The 24,431-nt window shown below is 53.9% G+C and overlaps 8 protein-coding genes across 8 annotated transcripts; 2 read left to right on the forward strand and 6 right to left on the reverse strand.

Annotated features, from left to right (window-relative positions):
* Window positions 1-33: 33 nt before the first annotated feature.
* On the forward strand, window positions 34-4,918 carry BDY24DRAFT_376873 (uncharacterized protein). The gene is made up of 15 exons (XM_076638712.1): window positions 34-249; window positions 597-712; window positions 809-916; window positions 992-1,087; window positions 1,158-1,224; window positions 1,308-1,425; window positions 1,498-1,691; window positions 1,766-1,834; window positions 1,908-2,595; window positions 2,663-2,826; window positions 2,904-2,984; window positions 3,050-3,247; window positions 3,323-4,092; window positions 4,170-4,208; window positions 4,281-4,918. Exons 1-15 carry the CDS (start codon window positions 102-104, stop codon window positions 4,716-4,718), a joined length of 3,294 nt encoding a protein of 1,097 aa, XP_076500325.1. The 5' UTR covers window positions 34-101; the 3' UTR covers window positions 4,719-4,918.
* Window positions 4,571-6,477, reverse strand: BDY24DRAFT_161335 (PITH domain-containing protein). The gene is made up of 7 exons (XM_076636174.1): window positions 6,151-6,477; window positions 5,866-6,053; window positions 5,744-5,801; window positions 5,600-5,670; window positions 5,434-5,519; window positions 5,240-5,340; window positions 4,571-5,163 (listed from the first exon to the last, which is right to left on the reverse strand). The coding sequence occupies exons 2-7, from the start codon at window positions 6,014-6,016 to the stop codon at window positions 4,929-4,931; spliced, it is 702 nt and encodes a 233-aa protein (XP_076500326.1). The 5' UTR covers window positions 6,017-6,053; window positions 6,151-6,477; the 3' UTR covers window positions 4,571-4,928.
* Window positions 6,478-8,015: 1,538 nt separating this feature from the next.
* Window positions 8,016-11,258, reverse strand: BDY24DRAFT_161454 (uncharacterized protein). The gene is made up of 17 exons (XM_076636176.1): window positions 11,044-11,258; window positions 10,821-10,941; window positions 10,512-10,626; window positions 10,298-10,429; window positions 10,187-10,211; window positions 10,064-10,104; window positions 9,737-9,925; window positions 9,526-9,617; window positions 9,378-9,429; window positions 9,224-9,299; window positions 9,009-9,127; window positions 8,862-8,935; window positions 8,768-8,773; window positions 8,674-8,687; window positions 8,464-8,592; window positions 8,342-8,385; window positions 8,016-8,256 (listed from the first exon to the last, which is right to left on the reverse strand). The coding sequence occupies exons 1-17, from the start codon at window positions 11,121-11,123 to the stop codon at window positions 8,183-8,185; spliced, it is 1,383 nt and encodes a 460-aa protein (XP_076500327.1). The 5' UTR covers window positions 11,124-11,258; the 3' UTR covers window positions 8,016-8,182.
* Window positions 11,259-11,377: 119 nt separating this feature from the next.
* Window positions 11,378-13,305, reverse strand: BDY24DRAFT_161377 (Rad21/Rec8 N-terminal domain-containing protein). The gene is made up of 9 exons (XM_076636175.1): window positions 13,105-13,305; window positions 12,982-13,013; window positions 12,879-12,893; window positions 12,757-12,781; window positions 12,158-12,456; window positions 12,053-12,083; window positions 11,855-11,976; window positions 11,489-11,788; window positions 11,378-11,397 (listed from the first exon to the last, which is right to left on the reverse strand). The coding sequence occupies exons 1-8, from the start codon at window positions 13,114-13,116 to the stop codon at window positions 11,632-11,634; spliced, it is 693 nt and encodes a 230-aa protein (XP_076500328.1). The 5' UTR covers window positions 13,117-13,305; the 3' UTR covers window positions 11,378-11,397; window positions 11,489-11,631.
* A 141-nt stretch (window positions 13,306-13,446) lies between these two features.
* YKT6 (palmitoyltransferase YKT6) lies at window positions 13,447-14,969 on the reverse strand. Its single transcript, XM_076638713.1, has 4 exons — window positions 14,662-14,969; window positions 13,940-14,145; window positions 13,676-13,786; window positions 13,447-13,522 (listed from the first exon to the last, which is right to left on the reverse strand). Exons 1-4 carry the CDS (start codon window positions 14,888-14,890, stop codon window positions 13,496-13,498), a joined length of 573 nt encoding a protein of 190 aa, XP_076500329.1. The 5' UTR covers window positions 14,891-14,969; the 3' UTR covers window positions 13,447-13,495.
* Window positions 14,970-15,087: 118 nt separating this feature from the next.
* Window positions 15,088-15,897, reverse strand: BDY24DRAFT_408558 (histone H4; the record flags this gene model as incomplete). The annotated part of the gene is made up of 4 exons (XM_076642796.1): window positions 15,088-15,316; window positions 15,416-15,476; window positions 15,615-15,723; window positions 15,814-15,897. 4 exons carry the CDS (start codon window positions 15,895-15,897, stop codon window positions 15,259-15,261), a joined length of 312 nt encoding a protein of 103 aa, XP_076500330.1. The 3' UTR covers window positions 15,088-15,258.
* A 645-nt stretch (window positions 15,898-16,542) lies between these two features.
* On the forward strand, window positions 16,543-17,292 carry BDY24DRAFT_336167 (histone H3; the record flags this gene model as incomplete). The annotated part of the gene is made up of 5 exons (XM_076637227.1): window positions 16,543-16,587; window positions 16,671-16,752; window positions 16,838-16,973; window positions 17,060-17,130; window positions 17,216-17,292. 5 exons carry the CDS (start codon window positions 16,543-16,545, stop codon window positions 17,290-17,292), a joined length of 411 nt encoding a protein of 136 aa, XP_076500331.1.
* A 2,798-nt stretch (window positions 17,293-20,090) lies between these two features.
* Window positions 20,091-24,360, reverse strand: BDY24DRAFT_161695 (ATP-dependent helicase). Its single transcript, XM_076636177.1, has 23 exons — window positions 24,086-24,360; window positions 23,920-23,973; window positions 23,672-23,836; window positions 23,316-23,599; window positions 23,106-23,246; window positions 23,009-23,040; window positions 22,854-22,930; window positions 22,640-22,759; window positions 22,386-22,550; window positions 22,211-22,293; window positions 22,055-22,123; window positions 21,916-21,966; window positions 21,698-21,847; window positions 21,504-21,608; window positions 21,349-21,434; window positions 21,201-21,282; window positions 21,056-21,122; window positions 20,907-20,967; window positions 20,766-20,808; window positions 20,645-20,701; window positions 20,546-20,575; window positions 20,331-20,455; window positions 20,091-20,226 (listed from the first exon to the last, which is right to left on the reverse strand). The coding sequence occupies exons 1-23, from the start codon at window positions 24,294-24,296 to the stop codon at window positions 20,190-20,192; spliced, it is 2,295 nt and encodes a 764-aa protein (XP_076500332.1). The 5' UTR covers window positions 24,297-24,360; the 3' UTR covers window positions 20,091-20,189.
* Window positions 24,361-24,431: the final 71 nt, after the last annotated feature.

Consider the following 24,431-nt stretch of genomic DNA (forward strand, 5'->3'; position numbering starts at 1 on the left):
CTCGAGACTCAGCGCGTCGTTTCGCATTTGTCCCTCAACCTTCACCGTCTTCCTTTCCTCCCCTTTGCTGGCTTTCTCTCTCGCTCCGACGATTCGACAGCATGGTCAAGGGCCATCTCTCTACCAAGGTTCCCAACGTTCGACTTCGAGCTCAACCTCAGCAACCCAAGGCTTCAACTTCAGCAGGAGGAGGAAGCTCGAAGGGAGGGAAGAAGGGAGGAGCAGGAGGTCGCAATCGAGGGAAACACGGTGAGTTTGAGCTTGTTTTTAGGAGAGCAGGGTTGCAGGAAGATCTCGTCGTGGGGTTGGACGCAATGTCGACTCAGTTGAGGTCGGGGGTTGACTGAAGGTCGAAGAGAAGGAAGGGAAGGGAGGGAGGGAGGGAAGGAGGGAGGAGGAAGGTCGTCCCCCCTTTCGTCCCTTCACCATGGCCAGAGTGGCTATGGGTTTATTCTAGCATGCTGAAGGACCCCGCTGGTGTTTAACATAAATCATCCATTGAAGGAGGGTATCGTGGGAAGGTATTATGCTCGGAAAACAACCTCTTCGGTGAGCTCGAGCTCAAAACGCTGACCGTCCTTCCTTGCCTCCTTCAGAACACGACGCTCTAGAAGAAGAAGAAGACCCAAACGAGGAGACATCGGAGTCTCTGAACAACGTCTTCAGACCGTTCGCTGGAGCCGTAATCTCGTTCACTGGAGTCAGGGATAAGGTCGGTCTTCTTTCCTCTCCTCCTTTTGCCTCCCTTCCTTCCCATCCCTCCTTTGCGTCGCTCCCCTTGCTGAAGCGAACTCGCTGGTCTGAACAGGCTTCGCTATACTCAATGACTAATGAGCTTGGTGCTCGAGTGGAATCCAGTCTAACAGACCACACCACCCATCTCGTCGCTTGCGAGTTCACCTCTGAGAAGTACAAGGTTCGTTCTCGTCCCCTCCCTCCCTTCGCCGCGATGGCAACTCATTTTTTTTTCCTTTCTGGGTTATTCTCCTAGGTCTCCTTATCTCTCGGAATTCCTATCCTCACACCCGATTGGATTCGTCAAACTCACGCAACCTGGAGAGACGGAGGAGACGTGAGCTTGAAGGAGGTGAGCTCGACCGCTTCCCTCCCTCCCTCTCCTTCTCTCGGAACTCACCAGTCTGTCTCACCCTCTTCAGTCCATCTCGTTACATCGCCTACCGGCATTCCAAGGTCTTCGTATCTGCCTTTCTGGATTCCCCACTGGTTCGTTCAGCCCTCCTTTCTTCTGTTGTTGCTTCCCTTCGAGCTGACCTCGCGTCGTGTCCTCCTTCTCTCGCCTCCTTCAGGAACTCAACGCGACACCATGATTGCCCTCATCGACTCTCTCCAAGGAGAGTACTCTGGAGGATTGGATTTCACCTGCACTCATCTCATTTCTGATTACGACAAGTCCGACAAGATCGAGTTCGTAGCCTCTCTTTCCTCCTTTCGACCCTTCCCTCCGATCCTGATCTCATCGTCTTCACCTTCGTTCAGATTCGCCAAACGAGTCAACGCCGATTTCCTCCTCCACACTGTTCAAGGGAAACCTCCCCCTAAACGAACGGTCGCCAAGTTCGTTGACGATGGACTCGGGATCGGAGGGAAGAAACGCGTCGAGTACGAGAGGGAACAGGTCGAGATCAAGATTGTGCGACCCGAGTGGTTCTGGGATTGTGTAGGAGCTCACGGTGAGTCACATTTCTCTTGTGTACGTTTCTATCGCAGGTTACGGTGCTGATCGTATCTTTGTCTGTTTCTGAAGGTCGTTGGAAGGAGGACGAGTACGAGCTCTCGAGGCCTGCGAGTGGGATCACACCGAAGAACGTCCCTCGTGAGTTTATGCCTTCCTTCACCGCTTTCATTGAGACCGAGGCTCATCATTTTCTCCTCCTTCGCCCCTACAGAGTTCATCCCTCCTCGAGATCTCGCTCTTCGTGGAAAGGACTCCTCCCTGTTCGGTCTCGCCGACTCCCTCGTCGCAGAATCAACGTCAGCAGCAGCAGCAGCAGCACCTATCCTCGTCGCCGCTGGAGACGAACGCAACGAGCCGGCACTCGTAAAACGACGACGTCTAGGAGGAGGAGGAGCCCCTGGATTCGCTCTCGTTCAGGACATCCTCGGAACGGCTGGTCCCTCAGGAGCTTCGACGTCGAAACGCCGTCGCGTGGTGGACGACGACGACGACCTCCCAGCCGTCGGAGACATTGGAAAGTCAGCTCGTAGAGCATCCTCGGATCAAGCTTTGCCATCAAAGGCGACGGGGAGCGCCATCGCTTCAGCTCAACTCGGTCGGATGCTCTCAAAGGCTCGTTCGACTTCCTTCGCCTCGACCTCCACCGCCATTCCTTCTGCTCTCGGCGGCATGGGACCTTCCCTCGTTCCGGCGGACGCCAATTCCAGTCGTTCCTCGTCCTCGTCAACGGCTCCCATCTCCTCTCCTTTCAAGGGACTCAGGTTCCTGTTGAAGTGCGGTGTGAAGCAGGTTCGAAGCGACATGGAGAGGTGCATTCCGATCTTGGGAGGTGTGATCGTGAAGGACGAAGAGAAGGAGGTCGGAGAAGGTGTGGACTATGTGATCGTCAAGCTCAATCGGTGAGCTCAGATACCTTCTCTCCGAGACGAGTCTCCGATCTGACCTCTCCTCCCTTTCCTTTCACAGAGGCAAGCCCCGGATCTCCCTCCCATCTCGAACCTCGTCCATTCGTCCTCAACCTCGCTTCGTCACTCAGCACTGGGTCGAGAGCTGCTACCGAGACGACAAGCTATGCCCTCTCGAGAGCTTCCGCCATCACACTCCCGTGACGGTTCCGATTCCGGTTCCAGGTGCGTCTCGTCTCCGTCTCGACCTTTTTCTTCTTCTTGACACTGACGCTGATCTCTGTTCATCTGTCTCTTCGCAGGTGCTGACACCATCATCGTCTCAGCTACTAAGGTCCCCTTCCGGATGCAAGCTTGCCTGGAAAATCTCGTCGGATGTTTGGGTGAGTCGTTTTCTCTGCTCCTTCGACGCGTCTCGAAGCTGATCCCTCCTTCTCCTCTCTTCCAGGCGGTACCTACGACGCAACCTTCTCTCGACGGGTCACTCATCTCGTCTGCTCCCCTGACGAGGTCGAGGGTCAGAAGTACAACCTCGCTCTCAGGTGGGGAATCCCCGTCGTCAGTCCGGACTGGATGATCAGGATGGCGGACGAAGGAAGGATTCCTGAGCTTCGAGAGTTCGTTTTGGGAGCTTCGGCCTCGGTCGGTAAGTCTTCTCATCATTCGTGTTATGTTTTCATCTCTTTACTGAATCCACCTTCTTCGGCTCGTCTTTCTACAGACAAAGTGGATCGAAGCGCCGTCGATCGAATGCCTGTCCCCGACTTGGGCAGGTCGGATTCCAACGCCTCGACCAATCGCTCCCTCTCCAGAGCTCTCTCGAACCCTGAAGGAGGTCTCGCTCTTCCTGCAGCTCTCGGATCCACTCCTACCCTCGTCGACAAAGATCCCGTCCCCCGACCTTCGGCACCCGTCGTCTCTCCTCCTCCCGTTCCTTCAAAACCTTCCACCTCCAGCCGCTCTCTCGCCGGAACCTCCTCCCCATCTCGGACCCATCAAGCTCGTCCTCCATCCTCGCCCAAACGCTCATCAGCCAAGACAGCAGAATCTTTGGACTCACCTCTCTCACCACCTCAGCGCGTCGCCACCCTTCGGCTCCTGAACGACGCGTTACCCGACTCCAACGCCACTCCCAACCCTCTACCAGTCACTATCATCACCACGGCTGCATCCTCTCCTACCGCCTCCTCCTCGAAACTACTCCCCGTCCCACCTCCTCTCCAAGAACCCATCATCTCGCCTGCCTCGACGAAGGCTCTCGCCGCTCTCGCGTCCGGAGGATCCTCCTCGTCAGGCTCGAACGCTGGATCTCCCGTCGTGAGATCGGACTCAGGAGGGTCAGGAGCACTGCTTTCGGCGGTGGCGAAGGGAAAGAAGAGGGAGAGGGTTTCGAAGGCGCCTGCGTTGACGGACGATCTGAAGGAGATGATCGATCGGATGGGAGAGGAGAAGAGGGAGCCTCTGCTTCCGTCGAAGGAGATGGACGAAAGGGTGAGTCCAGGACCTGCCCAGCTCTTTCTTCGAATCCGAGCTGACTCTCTCGGCTTTTCGCCTTTCTGCTTGTCCAGGCATCAAAGAGGAAGCGTGTTCTTGGACGCCCAGGTCGAGTGAGTTTCGACGCGACTCGAATCGGCCTTTCTCCACTCCACTGACTTCTTTTCCTCTCTTTTTTCGATTAGGCGACTCGGTCACCTTCCAACTCTATCTCGCACAGCAACGCCGACGGTCTCACTCCCAATCATTCCCCTGCCAAATCAACCACCTCTTCCAAACGACTCTCTCCTCCTCCTCCCATCTTCCCACCAGCAACCTACCATGCCAACTCTCCTCCTTCCTCTTTCCAGCAACGCTACTCCAACGAGCCCGAGGATGGAAACGAGTCTCTTCGAGTGGTGTACGACGATCCTGAAGCGAGGAGAGAGAAGCAGCGGATCATGGACGCGTTGAGAAGAGGGGAGATGGCGAGGAGAGGAGAGACGTGGGAGGAAGAGGGAGACAGTCAGGAGATGATGGTTGGGATTCTGGAGGGGGGGACGGGTGCTTCGACTAGTGTAGTAGAGGCGGAGAGTCAGGCGACGGCGGGTGGGAGGAGGAAGAGTACGAGGGTGAGGAGATAGGTCGAGGTTTCGTTTCGTTTCGCATTTTGTTCGTGTTTCATCCCCTCATCTTCGTTCTCTCTTCGCACACCACTTGGGACGCATCTTCTTAATTTCGTCATTCTTTGCATACTCTCTATCTCTCACTCCATGTCGTTTGTTCTCCTCCCAAGCAACGGAAAATGGGACGGCGCGGACGTCGAAGCAACATCGATCGATCGACTTCCTACGCTACTGGCCCAGCTTGCTCTCAAAAGCACCAACTCCCAGCCCTCCAACCTTATGATCTACAGGTCTCGAATTGCTCTCGTAAACCACTCCCGTCGGGACCTCTCGTCTCAACTTCAACGCGTCTCCACAAAAGGAGACGTAGGTGACTCGGATGGGAGTGTCCTCCTCGTACGAGGAGGAGGTCGGTGTAGGGAAGTGAAGAGTTAGGTGGGTTACGGAGGAGAATTTTGAGATCCTGGAAGACGACAAGCAGGAGAAAGGAAGGGTCAGAACGAGCAGGCGGGAGGGGAAAGAGAGGGAAAGAAACGAACCTGACGTCGTACGTCGTAGCGGCAGAAATCTGGACGAGGGAGAAAGATTGGGTTGGAGTGTGAGAGGCCAGATCTGAGAAGTCAGGTGAGGAGTTGGCGTACTGAGAGCAAAATAACGGAGAGGATGATCAGCCAGCTGACGGACGCGAGTCGAAGTGCGTCGACGTGGAGGAGGCAAGGAAAAGAGCACTCACGACGTTCATTGTGTCGGGACTGCTGATACTTCCTCCTCCTATACGAAGGGTGATAGATCGAAGCTTGACGGTTCCGATGAAGGGGACTTCAGAGAGCGGAAGAGAGGACGGGTCAACGACGGCGGACGAACGGGGGGGAAAAGGAAGGGAAGAAGTTGCTGCTGACTTCGAATCATGAGCTCTCCGTCGTCCTCGCTCTGGCAGTAGAAAGTTTCGTCCTCTATCATGTCTCTAGATCTGTGAGAGAAGGGGGAAATTTGGCATTCAGCTTGATTGGACGGCGGAGGAAGAGGGAGAGAAGGAGACGAACTTGATGACTTCTCGACCCATCTCCTCCCTTTCAGCGTTCAAAGCGACCACGTTGTCGCCTGAAAAGGACAGGGAGAACTAATCAGCTTCTGGAAGACTGTAGAAAGAAGAAGCTGAACGCACGATCCACTTCAGAAAAGAGGGATTGCTGTTCTCCGTCCGTCGAGAGGTCGTGGTCGTGATCGTCTCCGCATCCTCCTCCTCCCCCTCCTCCTGAGCTGCTACCGTGGTCGTGTCCGTGTGAGTGAGAATGGTCGTGGCCGTGATGAGACATGGGTTGTGAAGCTTGGCGTTATCGAGTCGGGTAGTGACTGTTGGAGGACGCTTCGAAAGTTGGTGAGCTTGACTGTTCCTTCCTTCCTTTCTTTCGGACCCAAACGACGACGTCGCTACACGCTTTTCCTTTACCTTCGACCTCCTCTCAAGTTACCGCTACCTTTTTGTCATCCCATGAGTGATTCAGTCGCACTCCAACCCTCTCTCATCGGAGCCAATCCTCTCTCGTCGACCTCAACTCGAATCCCTTCTCTTCTCCCCGTCGAGCTCTGGTCTCAAATCGTCAAGGAAGTTCCTCGAGAGAATCTGCCGTATGTCCATGCTGCGAGTAGGACATTTAGAGCGGTGAGTGAAAGCTTCTCAGGTGGTCTTGTGGATCGAGGAGGAGAGACCAGAGGGAGGAAGGAACAAGGAAGGAGTGTTGAGCTCGACGAGAAGCTCACCCGTCTCTTTCTTTTTTTCCCGTCGTTCCCGTCTTCTCAGATCACCCCACCGCTCCTCTTCAAAGAGAGATCAGTCTCATCCGTCATGGAAGTCCTATCCCTGATACTGAAGAGTATGTCGTCGCCCGAGCTCGCTGAGCTGGTCGGATCAGTCCCCTTCTCTCACGTCCCCCTCAGCCTCAGCCCAAAGGCGCGCTGTTTAGCAATCCTTCCTTCCTTTTCGACTCTAGGATCCTTCAAGTCTCGATCTTCACCCACAGCTCCTGGGATACATCAAGGGACGGGCCTGCGATTTTATCGCCACGGCGATCTCTCTCCTCCCAAAGCTCGAGACACTCGAGCTCGTCAAGCCAGAGGAGTGCTACAGCATCCCCCTCGACGATGGTCTTGAACGAGCGATCCTCGATCATCCTTCCCTGCGAACCCTCTCCTACGACCAGTGGAATTCCTCTCGCACATCCTACGACCTCTCCTTCAAACGGACGAGAACCCACCGGCCTCTCACCATCGAACGCGTCCCTTACCCCTTCGACCCGCGTTCCGACCAGGAGGAGGTGCTTCCATCTGAGAGCTTGTTCGGAAGCTGATGAAGGATCAAACCCTGCACGGATTGACTCCACGTTGTTGGAGCGGCTCCATGATAAAGAATGTCTCAGGAGTTGGAAGGCGTTGAACCTTCGACCTATTACACGAAACTCTCCTTCTGTCCTCTTTTTGGTCTCGTCCTCTAAAGGTCTATCGTGAAAGCATACAATGAAAGAGGATCAAAGTATTGTTAAGCCCAAAAACCGAGCCCCATCCTTCTGAGAAACCATCCCGTCCTGATCGCTTCGAATCGCTCCAACGCATCTTTTTCCTCTTTTGGCTCACCCGCTCGCCTCGAGCTAGTCCGAACGCCTGCACCCCCGGACCAGGCACGAAGGATAGTCAGAATCCGTCTCAAAATTATCTTTGCTTGAACCGCACACTCACCTAGCAGGTCTCGGTCCACTCCTCCTCTTCAAAATCTCTCTCACGTTCGTCTGCCTCTCCTGGATGAGCTTCAGCGTCTCCTGATCCATTTCTGTCCCGCGAGGTGAGTTCGCTCTATTGACTTTGGCTCCGAATCGGGTAGCGGCTGCTCCGTCGATGAGCAGAAGGGCGAAAAGGACGGAGGAGAAGAAGAGGAGGAGGAGAGGGGATCGCATTTCGTTGTTGACGGTTGAGAGGAGATGAGAGTTGCTACGACTGGACTGAGGGCATAAGGAACAAACTCTGCGGAATCGATCTTGGACGGTGAATCAACTTGACTCACGAAGGTGAACCCGTTATGGTGTTCGAGAGGGAGAAGAGGCGTTGTTCGGAAGCGACGCGTTTGACAAAGAGTTTTGAGTTTCGGGCTCGCCATCTTCCGTTTTTGGCTGAGTTCTGAGCTGAAATGTCTCTCTGAAGACAGATACGAGTAAGTGAGGTGTCTCGACACACGAAGAGGGATGTACGCTCTTGAAAATCATCGAAACCAAAATCGAGCGAGACGCGTCGAACGTCGCTTCGGCGATCCTCTCCCTTCCTCTCTTAATCACTCCCAGCTCTGGACTTCGACGATGAAAGAGCCATGATCAAAGAAGCAAAAGCAGCCTAAACCTGAGAAACCAAAATCGAACCCGGTGCAGAAACAACTCCCTCAAACTCAACAACACGGAACCAAAGCAAGCAACTCTCTCCTCCTCGTTCCTCTCTCCTCACTTCAACCTGACCGTGATCTCTCCGAAGTCCTCCTCCTGCGACAGACCGATGATATCCTTCGTGCAGAGGACTGTTCGTCGTTTCGAAAGAAGAGGAGGAATGAAGAGGAAGTCAGCCACGTCGGACGAAAAGAAGAGGACGAGGTCTGGACGCACCCAAGCACTGGTAGAACCCTTTCGCAGCGGCTGAGGGAGTGCAGCTGTGTTCCAAAAAGCCAAGCAAAAGCTCGTCAGCGAGATTTCTTCGACGAAGAACGGAGGGACGAAACGAAACTCACCTCTCGACAGGAACGAGCACGGAGAAATCGATCGAGAGCAAGGGCTGAGCTTCGTCCTCTCCTTCTTCGTTGATGATCGGAGAGGGTTTGGGCAGGTCGAAGATCATCTTCTTGAGGTACTCGAGGAAGCTGAGGAAGATAAGGAGAACGAAAGAGAAGGTGAGTGAGGAGAGACGAGAAGAGAGAAAGAGATGGGAGAAAGGGACGAACGCGTAGCTTTGTCTCTGTTCGAAGGACGAGCGTGAGATAGTGGGATGTCAGGAAAGAGTCTTGGATGGAGAAGAAGAGGAGAAAGAGGACTGACCTCGAGCTGCAGGAACGAAGCGAAACGACCGAAAGTTGAATCAGTCTCGACTTTTCCGATTCGACGCGTCCTCAACTCGGCCACCTCGACTCACCGCAAAGGTCTCCACAACCTCCTCTCCCTCCGGAAGGTATCCTTCTTCATGAAGCATCTCAGCCTCGGGGTAAGCTTCGAGAACGAACCAAACCCAAACTCGTCAGCAATCTCGACTCTCCCTCCTTCGACGCGTCTCCAGACTCACCAGCCTCCAACCCATCCTCCGTCCCAGCTCTCGAAGGTCTTCCGAGTCGTTCAACACTCGCAGAACGAAGAGAAGAGACGTGAGATCCGGCTCGTTGATATCGTCGGCCGGCGAAGACGCTGTTAAAGGAAACGACGGGAGAAAAAGTCAGTTCGACGAACGAACGACGGGTGAGGAGACAGAGAGAGAGGAAGAGAGACCAGGATGCGACGAACCTCTCAGCAGCAAAAGAAGGTCTTCCAGTAGTGCTTGGTCGTCCGTAGGATGAGGAGCCAGGTCCGAAGCCTCCCTCTGTTCGAAATCGAAGCGAGGGAAGTTAGCGGTTCATTCTGCTTCTTCTCTCATCAAACAGGGGTAAAGCTCACTCACCTCCGAGGAGTCCAATCGACGATTCCCTTCCTCTTCGTTGAGCCGAGTCCCACTGTTCGAGATCCAGACGAAGAAGGTCAGTCTTCTTCTCTCGACAAAGTCGAAGCGAAACGCGTCGAGGGAGAAAACAGACTCGAAAAAAACTCACCGGAGCCACCGAACTCTTCCTGCTACTCCCAGCTCTCCTCCCAACCTCCGACTCCTCCTCCTCGGATCGTCGAGTCTCGTCTCCCTTCAAAGCTAGCTCAACCAAACCGCAAAACCATACACGATCAGCTCTCGTCTCGTCTCCTCTCGTTCTCTTCCTCTCTCCGCCCCACCATTCTCCCTCCTCACTGCCCACGCGTTGTCTCACTCACGAATCGAATAATCCACGTATTTCTCCTCGTGCTCCTCCTCCATAGGCTGAACGTCTCCCATGTCGAAGTGGTCGAAGTCGTCGGCAGGGTAGGCGTAGGGTTGCTCTTCTTCCCCTTCTTCGACCTCGATTTCGGATCCTTCTCCCTCGGCGACGGGTTTCCTCTTGCGCTTGGTTCGGGGTTTGGGAGCTTTGAAGAGGGGTGGGTCGAGCGAGGGGAGGGAGGAGAGAGAGGAGAAGAAGAGGGAGGGGAGAGAGGGAAGGGGTGGGAGCGATGAGAGTCAGAGAGACGAGAAGATGAGAGGAGAAAAGGAAGATCGGAACGTACTCGTGATGAAGGATTTCTTCTTGTTTTGCTGACCGAGAACGCTGTGGAATTCGAACGACCAGAATAAACGCAAGTCAGGCGTGCTCGAACGACGACGTGTTTGACGAGGGAGAAGAAACGCACAGGTCGACGAGTTCAGGAGCTTGGACTGCCGTCAAAGTCGAGACGAAAGGGAAGACGGTCAGTTTCCTTTCTCCTCTATCTCTCTCTCAACAGCGTCGTCGTCCAACTCACCTCCTCCAACCGGAATCCCCTGGAGCATCCCAACCGCCGCGTCCCTCGCACTCTTCTCCTTGTGCTTCTCCTTCGCAACGTTCCCTTGCTGAATCATGTTCTTGACGTAGTCCTTCCTCCAGCCTTTGATGACTGCGAGATGAGAACGAAAGGGAAAAGAAACGAGACGCGTCAGTGAACGCCAACGAAAAGAAAGGTGAACGAAACGACTCACTCGCATCCGAGAAAGTCAACTCCTCGTCCATCTTAGCGAGCTTGACGGTCTTCTTCTTCTTGGGTTTCCCAGCGGCAGGACCTTTGAGGATGGAAGCGAGGGAGGATTCTTCGGTCTGTTGAAACGAAACGACGCGTCGAAGAGCAAGGTCAGTGACTCGTTCGTTCGTTGGGAGGGAGGGCGAGAGGGACGCGTCGGGAAGGCAAAGCGGGAGAACGAGAGGGAAGGAAGAGGTGTCGAGAGAGTGACCAGAGCGAGAAGATGGGAGGGAGGTGGGAGAGAGAAGAAGAAGAGAGAGGAAAGACTCACAACCTCCGACCTCTCTTCGATCGGTCTCATCTCCGGCTCAATCCCTTCCATCGGTTGCCCTCCCTCGTCCATTCCGAAATCGAATCCAGCTCCATCTTCAGGGTACTGATATCCTTCCTCTCTGCATCGAACCAGACCCACAAATCAACGCGTCAGTCCTACGTCGCTCCGCCTGTCCTCCTCTCCCCCTCTCAAGGAGAGAACTGTTTCGTCTTGAACTCACCCCATCCCCAACCCCAACCCACCAACCGAACTACTCGGAGCTCCTCTCCCATACGGTCCTCCTTCGAAATCCATCGCCATCTCCTCTTCTCCGAGTAGACCCAATCCGAGGCCTTCTACGCCAGGTTCGAATTCGACTTCGGGACCTTCGGAGGGTCGATGCTCTGATCCAGCGTAGAGGTGGGGCTCATGAAGGGTGCTGGGACATGGAACGAGAACGAAACGAAGGGAGAAGGAGAGTCAGTCAAGCGAGAGGGAGGGAAAGAGAAAGGGAGGGACGACGCGACGAACATCCTCGAAGGCGATCCGATCGTGCTAGGCTTCCCACTTGGTCTTGCTCGAGCTCGAGGAAGTTCTGTTTGTAAAACACGCCGTCGAAGGAGGAAGGAGAAACCCGAGGTCAGCGTTCGAAGGAAGGGAAAACGAGACGAAACGAAACGACTCACCACCCTCCTCCCCTTCTTCCTCCTCCTCCTCCTCCGTCCTCGTGCTCAGACTCAACGTCGTAGCCTTCCCAACCGACGACACAGGTTCTCCAAATTCAAACTTGTCCCATTCCTACCCCATCCTCCCATCAAAAGGACGGATGTCAGCCCACTCTCTTCGAAACGAAGACGTTTCTCGTCTTCGACGCGACGCGACTATAACTGAAACTCACGTCCCCACCGAACCCAGCAGCCATCCCGAAATCCAATCCGAACCCAAGCATGTTCTCCTCCGGTGCGTCTAGGTTGCTTGTGTTGGCTCTGCTCGAAAGGGAGAAGAGTTGTCAGCGACGAGAGGGAGGAAGAGAGGAAGAGTGAGAGACTGACCTCGCTCCTCCGTCGTCGGGCATGTCGAGTTGTCTAGGACCTCCAGTGACTCCAGCTTTCCCTCCTTTGCCGTAGTCGCTGAGCATGGGTCGGAGAGAGAGGAAGAGGTGGGTGGCGTCGGACTGTTGAGGAAGAACGGAACGAGGGAACGAGGTGAGCTCGACCAGAGCGGAGACGAGGAAAAGCGAAGAGACGAACACTCGTAACAGAGACTTGAAGATCGTAGACCCTGATGCGAAGGGAAGCAATCAACATCAGCTCTCTCTCCCTCTCGGAAAGGGAAGAAGAAACGGCAGCGCTCACCTACAAACCCCTAACATCAAATTAGCCCTGACCCTCAACCCAATCACGACCTTCTCTCCCTCCTCCTCCTCCTCAGCAGCCTTCCTCTTCTTGACGGGTCTCTTCTTCTTCCTAGGCTTCGCCTTCTTTTTCCTCTTCCTCCCTTCTTCTTGTTCTTCTTCGGAGGAGAGCTCGGAGGAGGGAGGCGAGGGCGAGGGAGTCGGAGGAGCTCCAGGGACGGCGGCTTCTCCTGCTACGATTTGCTCGCACGCTTCGGTGAGGTTGAGTTTGACGAGTTCGTTTTTGGGAAGGGAGCGTTCCTGAGAGAGTGGAGGCGAGTGGGAGAGGCGAGGGAGGAAGGGGTGGGAGAGGTGGGTGGGTGAGTGATCAGTGGAGGAGCGAGAGAGACGACCGAGGGAGGGAAGAAGAGTCGAGGAGGCGTCGAAACGAGAGCGGGACGGGCGAGTCGAAGAGTCGAGGGAGAGGTCGAGGGAGAAGAAAGAGAAACAAAAAGAAAAGAGGGAGACTGATGGTGAGCTCAACTCGTTCCTCTCTCTCACTCCCTCGTTCCCTCCCCTCCTCTCCCCTCAAAATTAAACCATCCATGGCCGAGAACGTACATGAGATCCAACAGTCGCTGCCAACCTGTTCGCGTTCACGAAAAAAAAAGAGACGAAGGAATCAGCTTCGCCTCGCTTCCTTCCTTCCTTCCGCTTCCTCGCTCCTTTCGAGTTCGACGCACCAAAGGATCCCGAATCTATACACATATCGAGGTGAAGAGAGTCAGCTTCTCTTCTTATCCCTTCTTTCGTTCTCTACAAAAAGCTAGAACGAGCTCGACTCACTTCCCCTTCCTCCCCAACGAAGCAGCGACGGCCTGCTCGATTCGCCACCCCCAAACTCGTCAGCTCTTCGTTCTCCAATCTATACACTAATGAGAGGGGGAAAGAGAAGAAGGAGAAGCTCACGGCTGAGAACATCTCTATCTGTTCGAAAAAGAGAAAGAAGGAAGGAAGGGGGCAGGGAGTGGTGGTTGGGGGAAAGATCGAAACAGGCGCGTGATCTCGAAAGAAGGGAGGAGAGGAGAGGGACGCGACTGCCTTTCGATAGATGTATACTTGCGTCTTTGATGGTTTACGGCTTGTAAGAAGAGCGAGAAAGGGGACATTCCTAGGGAAGAAGGAAGAAGCAAAAGCAGTTAATGAGGTGTTTACGAGTACGATTTAAAGTGCGAGGGAAAGAGGGCGAGAGACGCGTAGAGTTGCGAGCGTCGAAGCGAGGAGGTTGAGAAAAGCAAAACGAAAGGATGTAGAGAGAGAGAGAGAGAGAGAGAGAGAGAGAAGGGACAGAAGAAGACATCTAAGCCACGACACAGCAGGAGTTTTGCTGCAACGCACGAACACCAATGAACGACGAAAAGGAAAGGGGAAGAGGTCAGTGACTTGAACGAACGAAGAGCGAAGGAAAGGCAGCATGGGTGGCTGGGAGTGGTATGGGTTGAGAGTGGGAGCTCGAGGGAGTGGTGAAAGAGAGACTCACCTTCTTCGCCGTCTTGTAGAACATCTTGGACTGAGCGCTCAGCGCGTTGGACCGTTCGACGAGGTTGTCGAGCTTCTCTCCTCGTTCGAGAACGGACTCGATGGTTTTGTGCTGCACGGGCGAACGATAAAGGGAGGGAAAGGAAGGTTAGTTTCGAGATGAGATGGATGCAGAAGGGCTTGCTGGGGTGGGAGAGAGGAGAGGAGAGAGAGAGGAAGGGAAGGAGGGACGAAGCGAGCTCGAGGGGAGAGCTCTCGAACTCACCAAAACGATCTTTGTCTCATCCAACTCCTGCTGCACCTTCATGATAGTATCCGCCTGTTTCGGATCCTGGTACTTCCTGACGTACTCTGCCAGCTTGGCGTCCCCTACAGCTTTGGACCAGGATTCGGACGAGTACTCGTCCAGAACCTTGTTGAGAACGGAGAAGGACACTCGGACGGGGTAGTCGGTCGAGGTGACGAGGACGGCTGCAGAGAGAGGGGGAGCGAGAGGAGCGAGAGGAGGGGAGCGAAGCGAGGATGGGTGGGTGGGTGTGGGTGGTTGAAGGGTTGGAGGAGAGGGAGAGGGAGAGGAGGTGAGGGAGGCAGGAAGGGTGCGAGCGTTGGATTGAATCGAGTTGAGTAGTACGATGAAGCGAGTGACGGTTAAGGGGAGAGTTAAGAAAAGAAGAAGAGATACGATAGGTCAGTAAGTGTGCTTCTATACAAGCTCAGTCGTGGGAAGGTGCAGAATGGAGAAGGAAGGCAGGAGGGAGGGACGCCAGCGAAGGGTCGAGAGTCGAGCCGTTGTTGAGACCATGGTCTCTCTCTCTCGTCTCTCCTCAAGCTGCCTGTTGGAGCTCGAGATCCTGAGCTTCCCTCCAAGCATCTCTACAGCACTCGCAGAATCGCCCTCCTCGGCTCCCAACCCACCCTCCTCCCCATCCTCCCTCTCTCTCCCTCCTTCCTTCCCCAAACGACCTTCTTCTCTTGCAATAAACTCACCTGCGACATTCCCCTTCCTGTAAACGCTCGCCGAGTTACTCCCTTCCTGGACACTCTGTCTCTGTCCATCCGCCGTCCGAGAAGCGACCGTCGAAGCGAGGAAGTTGAGCGCTTCCTGCACCGACCCTTTCGTCAAGAACGAGTAGTCCGAAAGGTCCGAAGCCGTAGAGAAGAGCGTGGCGCTGGAAGGCGTGGGGAAGGTGTAGATCGAGAGGGAGAGCACTTTCATACTGGGCGAGCGTGGGAGGGGTGGGAGAGGGTGGAGGGTGTGGTGGGCGTTGGGAGGGGAAGGAGGGGAAGGAGAGGGAAGGAGGGGAAGGAGGGAAGGAGAGGAGGAGGAGGCGATGACGCCCGTCGGGCATTCGCTCGATTCTGTCCTTTCTTTCTGAAAGAGGAAGGTTTTCTTGCAGATAAACAGAAAGATAACTGAGGAGAGGAATCGTCATCTCAACACCGTGCAAAAACGCGATAAAAAAAAAGAGGGCGAGACCGTATTAAAGAGAGAGAGCAAAAGACGAAGGGGTTCGGGTGGGCTGAAAGCGCCAAAAGGTTGGGTTGCGGTAGAAAAGGTAGAGAAACGTAGAAGAAGATATATATCTAGTTTCCGAATCCGTAGAGGGTTCGTCCCTGTCGCTTGAGAGCGTAGACGACGTCCCTGGAAGAAAGAGAAAGGGAACGAAAGGGGAAGAGGGTCAGCGACGCGTCTACACGATGGATGGGAATTGTATAGAGAAAAAGGGAGGAGTTTAATCACAATGCCGTTACTGTCTTCCTCTTGGAGTGCTCGGTGTAGGTGACTGAGTCTCGGATGACGTCTGGTAGAAAGAAGGAAGGAGCGAAGAAGAGGGAGCCGGTCAGCTCGTCGTTTCGTCGTTCCGGATCTCACCAACCACCTCCTCCTCTCCTCCAAGCGACTGCCACCCCCCCCATCCCCTGAGAAGTATAGTACTCACTCTCAAGGAAAAGCTTAAGAACACCTCGAGTCTCCTCGTAGATCAGTCCAGAGATTCGCTTGACTCCTCCTCTTCGCGCCAATCGCCTGATCGCGGGCTTGGTGATACCCTACAGAAAAGTTACAACCAAAAAAAAACGAGGTCAGCTGCTGCAGGGTAACCTGCTACTATAGGATTGGGTGGGTAGTGTGAGACTAACCTGGATGTTATCTCGAAGAATCTTCCTGTGTCGCTTGGCTCCTCCCTTTCCGAGTCCCTTTCCTCCTTTTCCTCGTCCGGACATTGTTGTTTAGGTTGTTGGGGTGGGTGGGGTGGGTGGGAAGAGGAGGGTGGGATGTGGTTGAGGGAGAGGAAGGAAGGGGGCGACTTTGGGGAGTTTCGAGCTTGGGAAAAGAGCGCGCAGTGAAGAAGGTAAACAAAAGGGAATCCTTATCAGAGACGCGTCTTCGATGTATGCTGTGGAACTCGAAGAGGAATGATTCGATGGGGAGATCTTTGACGTTTGGCGAGCACAGTGAATCGTGATGCTCGACTGAAGAAATTTTGAAGCGTATCGGCAAAGGAGGAAAGGCTGTAAGGGCAAAAAAGAAAAGAAAAAACGAAGCGGGGGGCAGGGGAAAGCGCGTTTTCTCACCGGATCTATAGATCTCGCCTCCCGCGGTCAGTAGAACTGAAATTTTGACACCCAGAACCTGGTTCATCTCCTACCTGCTTCGACTCAACTAAATTTCGTCCTTAACGTATGTCTAGAATTTCCTACAGGCCGGTTCTTAGCCCCCCTAAGACTCTCTCCTTGTTTACCTCTTTCCCTCTCGCCCTCCTCTTCTTGAATTCGAAGCTCAAGGTCCGCCTTCCTCCCCCTCCTTCCTTTGCCCTCTAACCATCACCCCTCCTCCTCTTCTTCTTCTTCTTCTTCAACTCTACTACCATGGCTCGAACCAAGCAAACCGCCCGAAAGTCTACCGGAGGAAAGGTACGTCCTCGTTTTCGACCCTCCCTCCCTCCTCATCCTCCTCTTCTGAAGCTGACCTTCCCTCTCTTGCTCTTCTCCTCCAGGCCCCTCGAAAGCAGCTCGCCACCAAGGCCGCTCGAAAGTCCGCGCCTGCCGCCGGTGGAGTCAAGAAGCCTCACAGATACAGTGAGTCTGAGCTTCAGCGTCGAGCTTTGCGTCGGTGAGCTCGAGAGCTGACCTTCTCTCCCTCCCTCTTCTCCATCGCTTCCAGGACCCGGAACCGTCGCTCTCCGTGAGATTCGACGATACCAGAAGTCGACCGAGCTCCTCATCAGGAAGCTTCCTTTCCAGCGACTCGTTCGAGAGATCGCTCAGGACTTCAAGACCGATCTTCGATTCCAGTCTTCGTGCGTCCCTCCCGTCCTCTCACCTGCACCTCCCTCGATCTTGAGCTAACCTTCCTCTTCCTTCCTTCCTTCTTCCTCTCCCACAGCGCCGTCATGGCTCTCCAGGAGGCTTCTGAGGCTTACCTCGTCTCCCTCTTCGAGGATACCAACTTGGCTGGTGAGTCTTCGTCTCCTCGTCCCTCTCTCGCACTCTCTTCTTTCTCGACGCTGACTCTTCTTCCTCTTGCTCCCTTCCTCTGCAGCTATCCACGCCAAGCGAGTCACCATCCAGCCTAAGGATCTCCAGCTCGCTCGACGACTTCGTGGAGAGCGAGCTTAAAACCTTTTTTCGTGAAGTTCTAGCTCGTTGTTGTTTTGTTGTTTGTTCTGTAACGTGGCCCTTTTTGTGATCCTTCTTCTTGGGGGGCGGGTCGCACCTTTTCGTCTTTGCCTTTTCTACCTTTTTTCTACATACGTTGGAGGCTTGCGGAAATGCATGCTTCGGACCTCTCATACTTGTATAGTCATCGCAAACAGGGAGAGGAAAGGGACGCGTCGAGGAAAGGGGGAGTCGAGGTGTACTCGTCCGTTCCGCTGCTTTTGCTTTGAATCAACACGAAGATTCGAGAGTTCGTTTCGGACGAGCGAGCTCGTTTTCTATACCACCTTTTCAGCCTTCACGAGAACCTGTGGTCCAGACTTACTGACTTCCATCCTTGCGATCCACCCTTTTCTTCGTCCGACGCGTACATTTCTGACCTTCTCCTCTGTCCCCACCACACTCTCTGCCTCAGATAGGGTAGCGGCGAAGGTTTTGGTCGGTTTTTCGAGAATCAGCGCTCTCACCAAGTTGTTGATTTAGATTTTTGTTCTCGAAGTGTCCCCGATCAAGATGTCAAAAACTTTTTTTCGAGCGTTTTCGCTCGTCAGTGCGTTGGTGAGGGTCTCGAAGTGAGCTCGCGAGCAAGTTGGTCGAAATCGACGCGTCGAGGACCCCCTTCTTATTCGATCCCGACTCCCTCCCTCTCTCCCCCCTTCTTTCCTGACGTCCTCCCTTGGCCTCCTATCTTCCAAGGAAGTTTTTCGAATTGTGTGCGCAGTTTCACCGCGGAGGAACTTGAGCCAGCGGGTTCCGAGTAGGTATTCACCGCCACGCTCTGCTCTACGCCATTCGCAACTGCCTCTTCCCTTGAGCCTCAACCGTACCAACAATAAAACCATGGGCTAGAACATCATTTTTGGTGTTGGATATCTGCCTTCGGCCTTTAGCCTCAATCATTAGCGTTCGGTTTCTCTCGCGACGCGTCACCGTCTCTCTTTTCCTTTCGGTTTGACTTACCTTTACCCCTGGACTCTTTCGACCAGCTACCAGCTCCGCAAAATGTGGTTTCTCCCTTCCTTCTTCTCGTTTTGGTTTATCCCTCTCGTTTTAGATCCGCTTTCACACGACGCGTCTTCATGTCGAAATTCCGTTCTTGCGCCCACGCCTCATCCTTCTTGTTTAGAAGCTTCCACGGGACTGTTAGTATCGCTATGAAATTCAGAAGTCTAGACATCGTTATTTAATCACCCTGGAACGAGCACAGTCTCTAGCAAGGCACTTCTCAGCTTCGTTCTCTGTCTTGTTCCAGATTCTCGCCCCGCTTCCCTTCTCCAGACTCGTGCTCTCACCTTCTCGTCTTCTCCGAAATATATCTGATCACATCCACCTACTCCCCAGTCTTCCAGATCCCTCAATGGACTACTTTCTCCGTCCTGAAGAGACAGCATTGTCGTCGTCCCCTTTCGCCTCGCCCTCGTCTCCGACCTCCCCAGGCTCCCCTTGTCGGAACTCCCAACCCTGGCTCGGTCAACTTCACTTCTCTAGTCGTGTCAACCCGACACGCCTTTCAAACGTAGATGCGTACATTGTCCCTACAGCGGGAGGGAGGAAGCGCCAATCGGCAGGAGGGAGCGACGCGCCTGCTTCAGCTCCGAGGCGTCTGTAGCCTCCGATTTTGAGGCTGTAGTAAAATTTTCACGCTCTCGGAAAGAGGTTTACGAACAAGCGAGTCCCCTCAGAAGTTTTCCCTCGGGCAAAAATCACCAACTTGCTCGCGAACGAGATTCCAGAACGCACTCACGAGAGTCATTTCATCCTCGACCTTCCCGGGCACGGTACTCAGATCCAAACTCCACCTCCGTATCACTTCTCATCCTTGAGCACTTTCTCAACAAGCACAAGGCGTGGAATGTGGATGCCGAAACTCTGCGACTTCCCGCTCGCCATCGCGATGGATTTGGAGGAGAGGTCGAGAGTCGAGTTGGAGGGGCTTCGGCTGTGCGCTGAGGGTCAGGGATTGCATGTTAGAGCTTACAGTCTCACTGCCATTAAGATCTGATGGTGTTATCCACTCGAAAAAGAGGAATGGAAAGAAGTCGGAGGAAGCAAGACGAGACCAGAGGAGGGACGGCGAATCCAACGCCGCGTCGATTCTCACCCGCTCTTGAACGAGCTGAAGATGACAGGCTCGCGTGAGTACCTTATTTAGTATCTTCTCTTGGGAAGGAGCAACAATCGCGGTTGAGATCGAAGGAGGCGGGAGGGCAGTTTCTAGTCCCAGCTACAGCGACCTTCAACACGCTCGTGAGTTTCTCTATCTGGCCTCGCTTTATAGCTTGAGCTTAACACATTTCCAATACTTCAGATCATCGGCTCTCAGCTCTTCGAGGCCTCGTAGATCCCGTCGCCAACGAAAGTTTCGCGTCGTGTATGTAGCACTGTAGTTCGAGAGAGTGGACCTTTCCGAAGCGTCCTGGGAGTCATCCATCTCTTACCAGTCAGAAGCATACTGAGTCAAAGTTAGCTCAACTCTTTCTTTTTTGAGCCCACAGTGTTGCTCAAGCTGACCTCCCCTCTTCTCTCTCGGTTTCTTTGCGACGCGTCGTCCAAGGTTCAGCAGCTTTCGAGATCTCTACGAGCCTCTTGGAGCAGCTTCTCGTCAAGAATAGACCTTGGGTGTCGAGTCTCCCGGATTCCCTCTCGGGTTCCCTCTCGCCATGGCTGCCCTTTGGTGTTTTACCGGGAAGGGGAGCGAATGAGACGCGTCAACAAGATCAGTCTCACGTCCCTTTTCTTCTAAACTCTCTCAAACGACCTTCGAAGACGAACTTGGGGTATTTTTCGTTAAAACCGTTAAGAAAGCAAGAGAAGAGAGCCACAACCTGTACCAGCGCCAACCACCGTTCGTCAAGTCCTCAAAACGTCGAAGCAGACCCGTTGAGATCGTATCCGCTGTCCAGATCCAACATCAGGAGGAAAGAAATATCACTAAACGGTACCTCTGAAGAAGAAGAGGAAGCAAAGGAAGTACTCTGGAAAGACAACGTCGAACTCACGCGTTTATCATTCTCCTCTCGATTGCAGCTTCTTCCTTGTCGGTGAAGGGAGGTCTCCGCAGAACCGAATTGATGAAGCGACGACCTCGAGAGTCGAGAATCGGTCTGGCTCGGGTGGTTGATCTCTGGTGAGTTGGGGCAAGAGGAGGTTTTCAAAAGAGTCAGGGCGGTTCGAAGCGACGAGTCGACGCTGGAAGTCGAATCGAAGGACGGACCGTGGTCTCAGGCGTGAAGAAAGGCGACTCCTGGAGCATTTCAAATTGGAATGAGTAAGTTTTGGAATACCGGAAGGAGGGAAGGACGGGATGACGAACCTGCACCGTTCTGTATTTCCCGTTCAAGCCTTGACGACGTTGAGCGTGCGTCGTGTACTGCGAGAACAAGAGCTGATCAGTCTTTGCGAACCGTTCGGGACAGCACCATACGCAGACTGACGAGAAGAACTTCAGCTCGAGTCATAGCAACGTAGAGGAGGCGTCTGGGAGTTGGCGGAGAGAAGAAGAGAGGGTCAGTTTCCGTCGTTCGACGCGACGAAGGTCCTCAGACGAAAAGGAAGAAACAGGAACAGGAGCGTACCGTTCCTCCTCAATCTCTTCCTTCTCCTCACATCTATAGAAGGGGTAAATGCCTGTCTCGACTGTGGGAGGGCAGAACAGAGGCCAAAAAAAAAGGAGACTCAGCGTCGTCGCAGACGACTCGTTAAAATCAGCTCCAAAGATGCTCACCGCCAGGAACAAAGACGACGGGATACTCGAGACCTTTCGCGGCGTGAACTGTAGAGAGAACGACTCTCTGTAGGATCAAGAGTCGGCAAGGATGGTCTGTCAGGGAGCTCGGAACGACGCGTCGGAAAGAAAAATGAGCACGAACGGGTACGTTCTCTTCCTCCTCACGAGTTGTCGTGTCAGTAGAAAGCATCGAAGATTCGAGGAAGATTCTGAGAGGTGTAGACCTAGGAAAGAAAGAGATGTCAGGGCGGGCGAAGACAAACAGAGAACCGCAAGAGACGCGAACTCACGGACGTTCGGAGTGGTCGAGCTCAGCGTCCACAGGAAGTTCAGCTTGGGATTTAGCGTTGTTAGACACGAGTGCCGAGTAGTTGACCTGTGAACGAAAAACGAATTGAAGAGGAAGAAGAGGGAAGAGCGGAGACGAACCCAAACCGGAACGAACCAGCTCCATGATGTTGTCGAGACGGTCTTCCCATGTGTCCTTCCAATGCTCCTCGAGGTCAACGCTTCTGAGAAGAGCGTAGATCAGTTGAGAAACACTTGCACCCTGGATGAAACGGAACGAAAGAGTCAAGCAAGCTTCAGCTCCGCGACCGTTTTGTGCTCTTCTCCTTCGGTGTAGATCGAAGACCGCACCTCTTCTGCAAGACTTCTCAGCTTATCGACAACTCCGATGAAATCTCTGAAGTGACGATCGGCGTCGGTGGAGAGTGGAGGCGTGTAGAGATGAGTGTCGAATGGAGTGACACCTGCCTCCTTCGACGCGAGGAGGATCTTCCGTAGAGCCTAAGTAAGGAACCCAAAAGAGGTCAGACTCCAACCGAGATGATTGTAAAAGAAGGTATGCAACTCACTGCAGGACCTAATCTTCGTTTTGGGACGTTGGCGACGAGGTTGAAAGCAGGCTGTTCGAGGCAAGCAACGAAATCGAGTCGAGCGGGACGTCAGATTCGGTCTCGAAGCTGCAATCTTCACAGAGTCACCTTCACGTACTAGAAAGCTAGGGTTGTCGGCAATCTGAAGGTAGGCTAAGACAATCTTGATCTCGGCGCGATCGAAGAACTTGAAAGGGGAAACAAACGAAACGGCGACGCGTCAAGCCATCGCCTCGTCAAGAAGAACTGACGGGAGAGTAGAAGAACAGCTGACCTTCGAACCCGCCACCATTCGATACGGGATACCAGCTTGTGTCAGATAGTACTCGATGGATCGACTCATAGCCCTGTATCGCACTGCTCTCGACGACGAAAAGGCAGGAGGTCAGTTTCGTCGGAGGGCGCGCTCAGCATCGAGATATCGAGCAGTGAGAGGAGAGGAAACTCACGAAGGATAGCGAAGTCACTCCAATCCATCCCCGTAGATACCTTCACTCTGCCGATTTCTGTGGCGATGAATCTTGCCTCCTCCTCTCCGTTGGCGAATCGCTCGCAGACGACGCGGTGGCCTCTAGGGTGAAAAGGGACGAGGCCTTTCGGGTGTCGAGTAAGGTCTGTAAGGCGGTTGAGAAGGATCAGGAAGAGGGGAGCGAGAGGTCAGGTCAGATCGAGCGAGGTGGGGGAAGAGCGTTCGACGACGAACCCTGATTGATCACGTCCAACGAAGCGGTCAATATAGAGCCAGTCGAACGAAAGTTGTCCTCGAGAAGAACAATCTGAGTCTCTGGGAAGTCTCGTTTCATGTTGCTGAGGTTTCCGATGTCTCGATGAGTTGTGAAGGAAGAGAGGAGTGCACGTTAGACGGAACGAGACGCGACGAGCAGAGGGGGAGAGAAGGAGAGCGAGAAAAGACACACCTGCGCTCCTCCAACCGTAGATACTCTGATCGGGATCTCCGACAACGGTAACACATCCAGAGGCTTTGGCTAGGAGTCTGAATCAAAACAACACAGATCAGTCAAGGAGCGAAGAAGAGAAGAGAGAGAGTAAGAAACGGAAAGGAAGAGCGAACTTGAGGAGGTTGTATTGAGTCACGTTCGTATCCTGGCGACCGAAATAACACCTGGTTAGCTTCGAATAAGATACAGATCCCAAAGGAAACGACTCACTTGGTACTCGTCGACGAAAATGTGCTTCAAGGATCGCGTCACCTTCGGCTCCCTCTCGAACAGTTCCACTCCTCTCAGCAGTAGATCCTCGAAGTCCAACGCGTTTGCGAGTCTCATCTCGTTCTCGTACTCGGCGAAAACCTGAATCGAAAAAGAGAGAGCGATCAGTAAACATCTTCTTGCAAAGCTGAACAAAAACGAGAGACTCACCTCCGAAACCATCACCTTGACTGAATCCCCTTCCCTCCTCCCTTCCGTCTGCATCATCGCATGAGTGATCCCCTTGGATTTGGCCTTCCCGATCTTGTCCAAAGTAGAACCGGCGTCGAGCTCCAGTCCCATCGGTTTGAGTTTGGACGAAAGGGTTCCGGAAGAGAGGATGAACTTGACGAGTTTCTTGCCGTCGGCGGTGTCCTGGATGGTGAAGTTGTTGGGGAGACCGATACGGGATCCGTAGCAGCGAAGATAGCGAGCACATAGGGAGTGGAAGGTTCCTAGATGAAGATGAAAGAGGGCATGTGAGGTCGAGGGAAGGAAAAGAGTCGTGAGGGAACGACAAAACGAACCGAGGATGAGCTTCGAGGTTCGTTCAGAACCGATGCTGCTGATGAGTCGCTCCTTCATCTCGTTGGCCGACTTGTTGGTGAAGGTGACAGCGCAGATCTCGTTGGGCAGGATCCCATGATGCTCGATGATGTGGACGATTCGGCTGGTGAGGACTCTCGTCTTGCCTGGAGGGAAGGGCCGAAAGGGTGAGCTTTGGCTCGTTGCTGAGACGTCCCTCGACGTTGACAGAGATACAGCTTGCACTGACCTGCTCCTGGACCAGCTAGAATTTGAGTCGGAAGGGAAGGATCAGAGGTGACCGCTGGGGGGGACGAACGAGGGGGGCGAGATGGAGGAAAGGAAGACGGAGGATCGGACGAAGTCAGCGGCGATGAGCTTGACACCCACAGTGCTTCTGTAAGAAAGCTACTCACCTCGATGTTGCCTCTCATTCAGGGACTTGAGATAATTTGGCAGTGGCTCCTCGTTCCAAATAGGAGGAGGAGGAGGTCGAAGCGAAGGGAGGGTTGTCGTAAAAGAGCGGAGGGAGGGAGGTGAGCTCGAGCTTCGGAGGGAACGTCGAACAAAGCTCGCTAGGTTGGCGAGCTTGGAAAGCTCTCGGGGCGAGAACTGGATGACCGACATGCAGGGATCCTCCGAGGAAGAGAAAAAGGTCGAAGATTCCTGTTGAAGCTCGTTCAACTTGAGTGGGAGGTTGAGGCGAGGTCAGGGAGGGGGATTGACTACGACCAAACACGCGTCTCTACTTTATTTTTCCTC

Source organism: Mrakia frigida, assembly GCF_051309035.1.
Source record: "Mrakia frigida strain ATCC 22029 unplaced genomic scaffold BDY24scaffold_3, whole genome shotgun sequence".
NCBI lineage: Eukaryota > Fungi > Basidiomycota > Tremellomycetes > Cystofilobasidiales > Mrakiaceae > Mrakia > Mrakia frigida.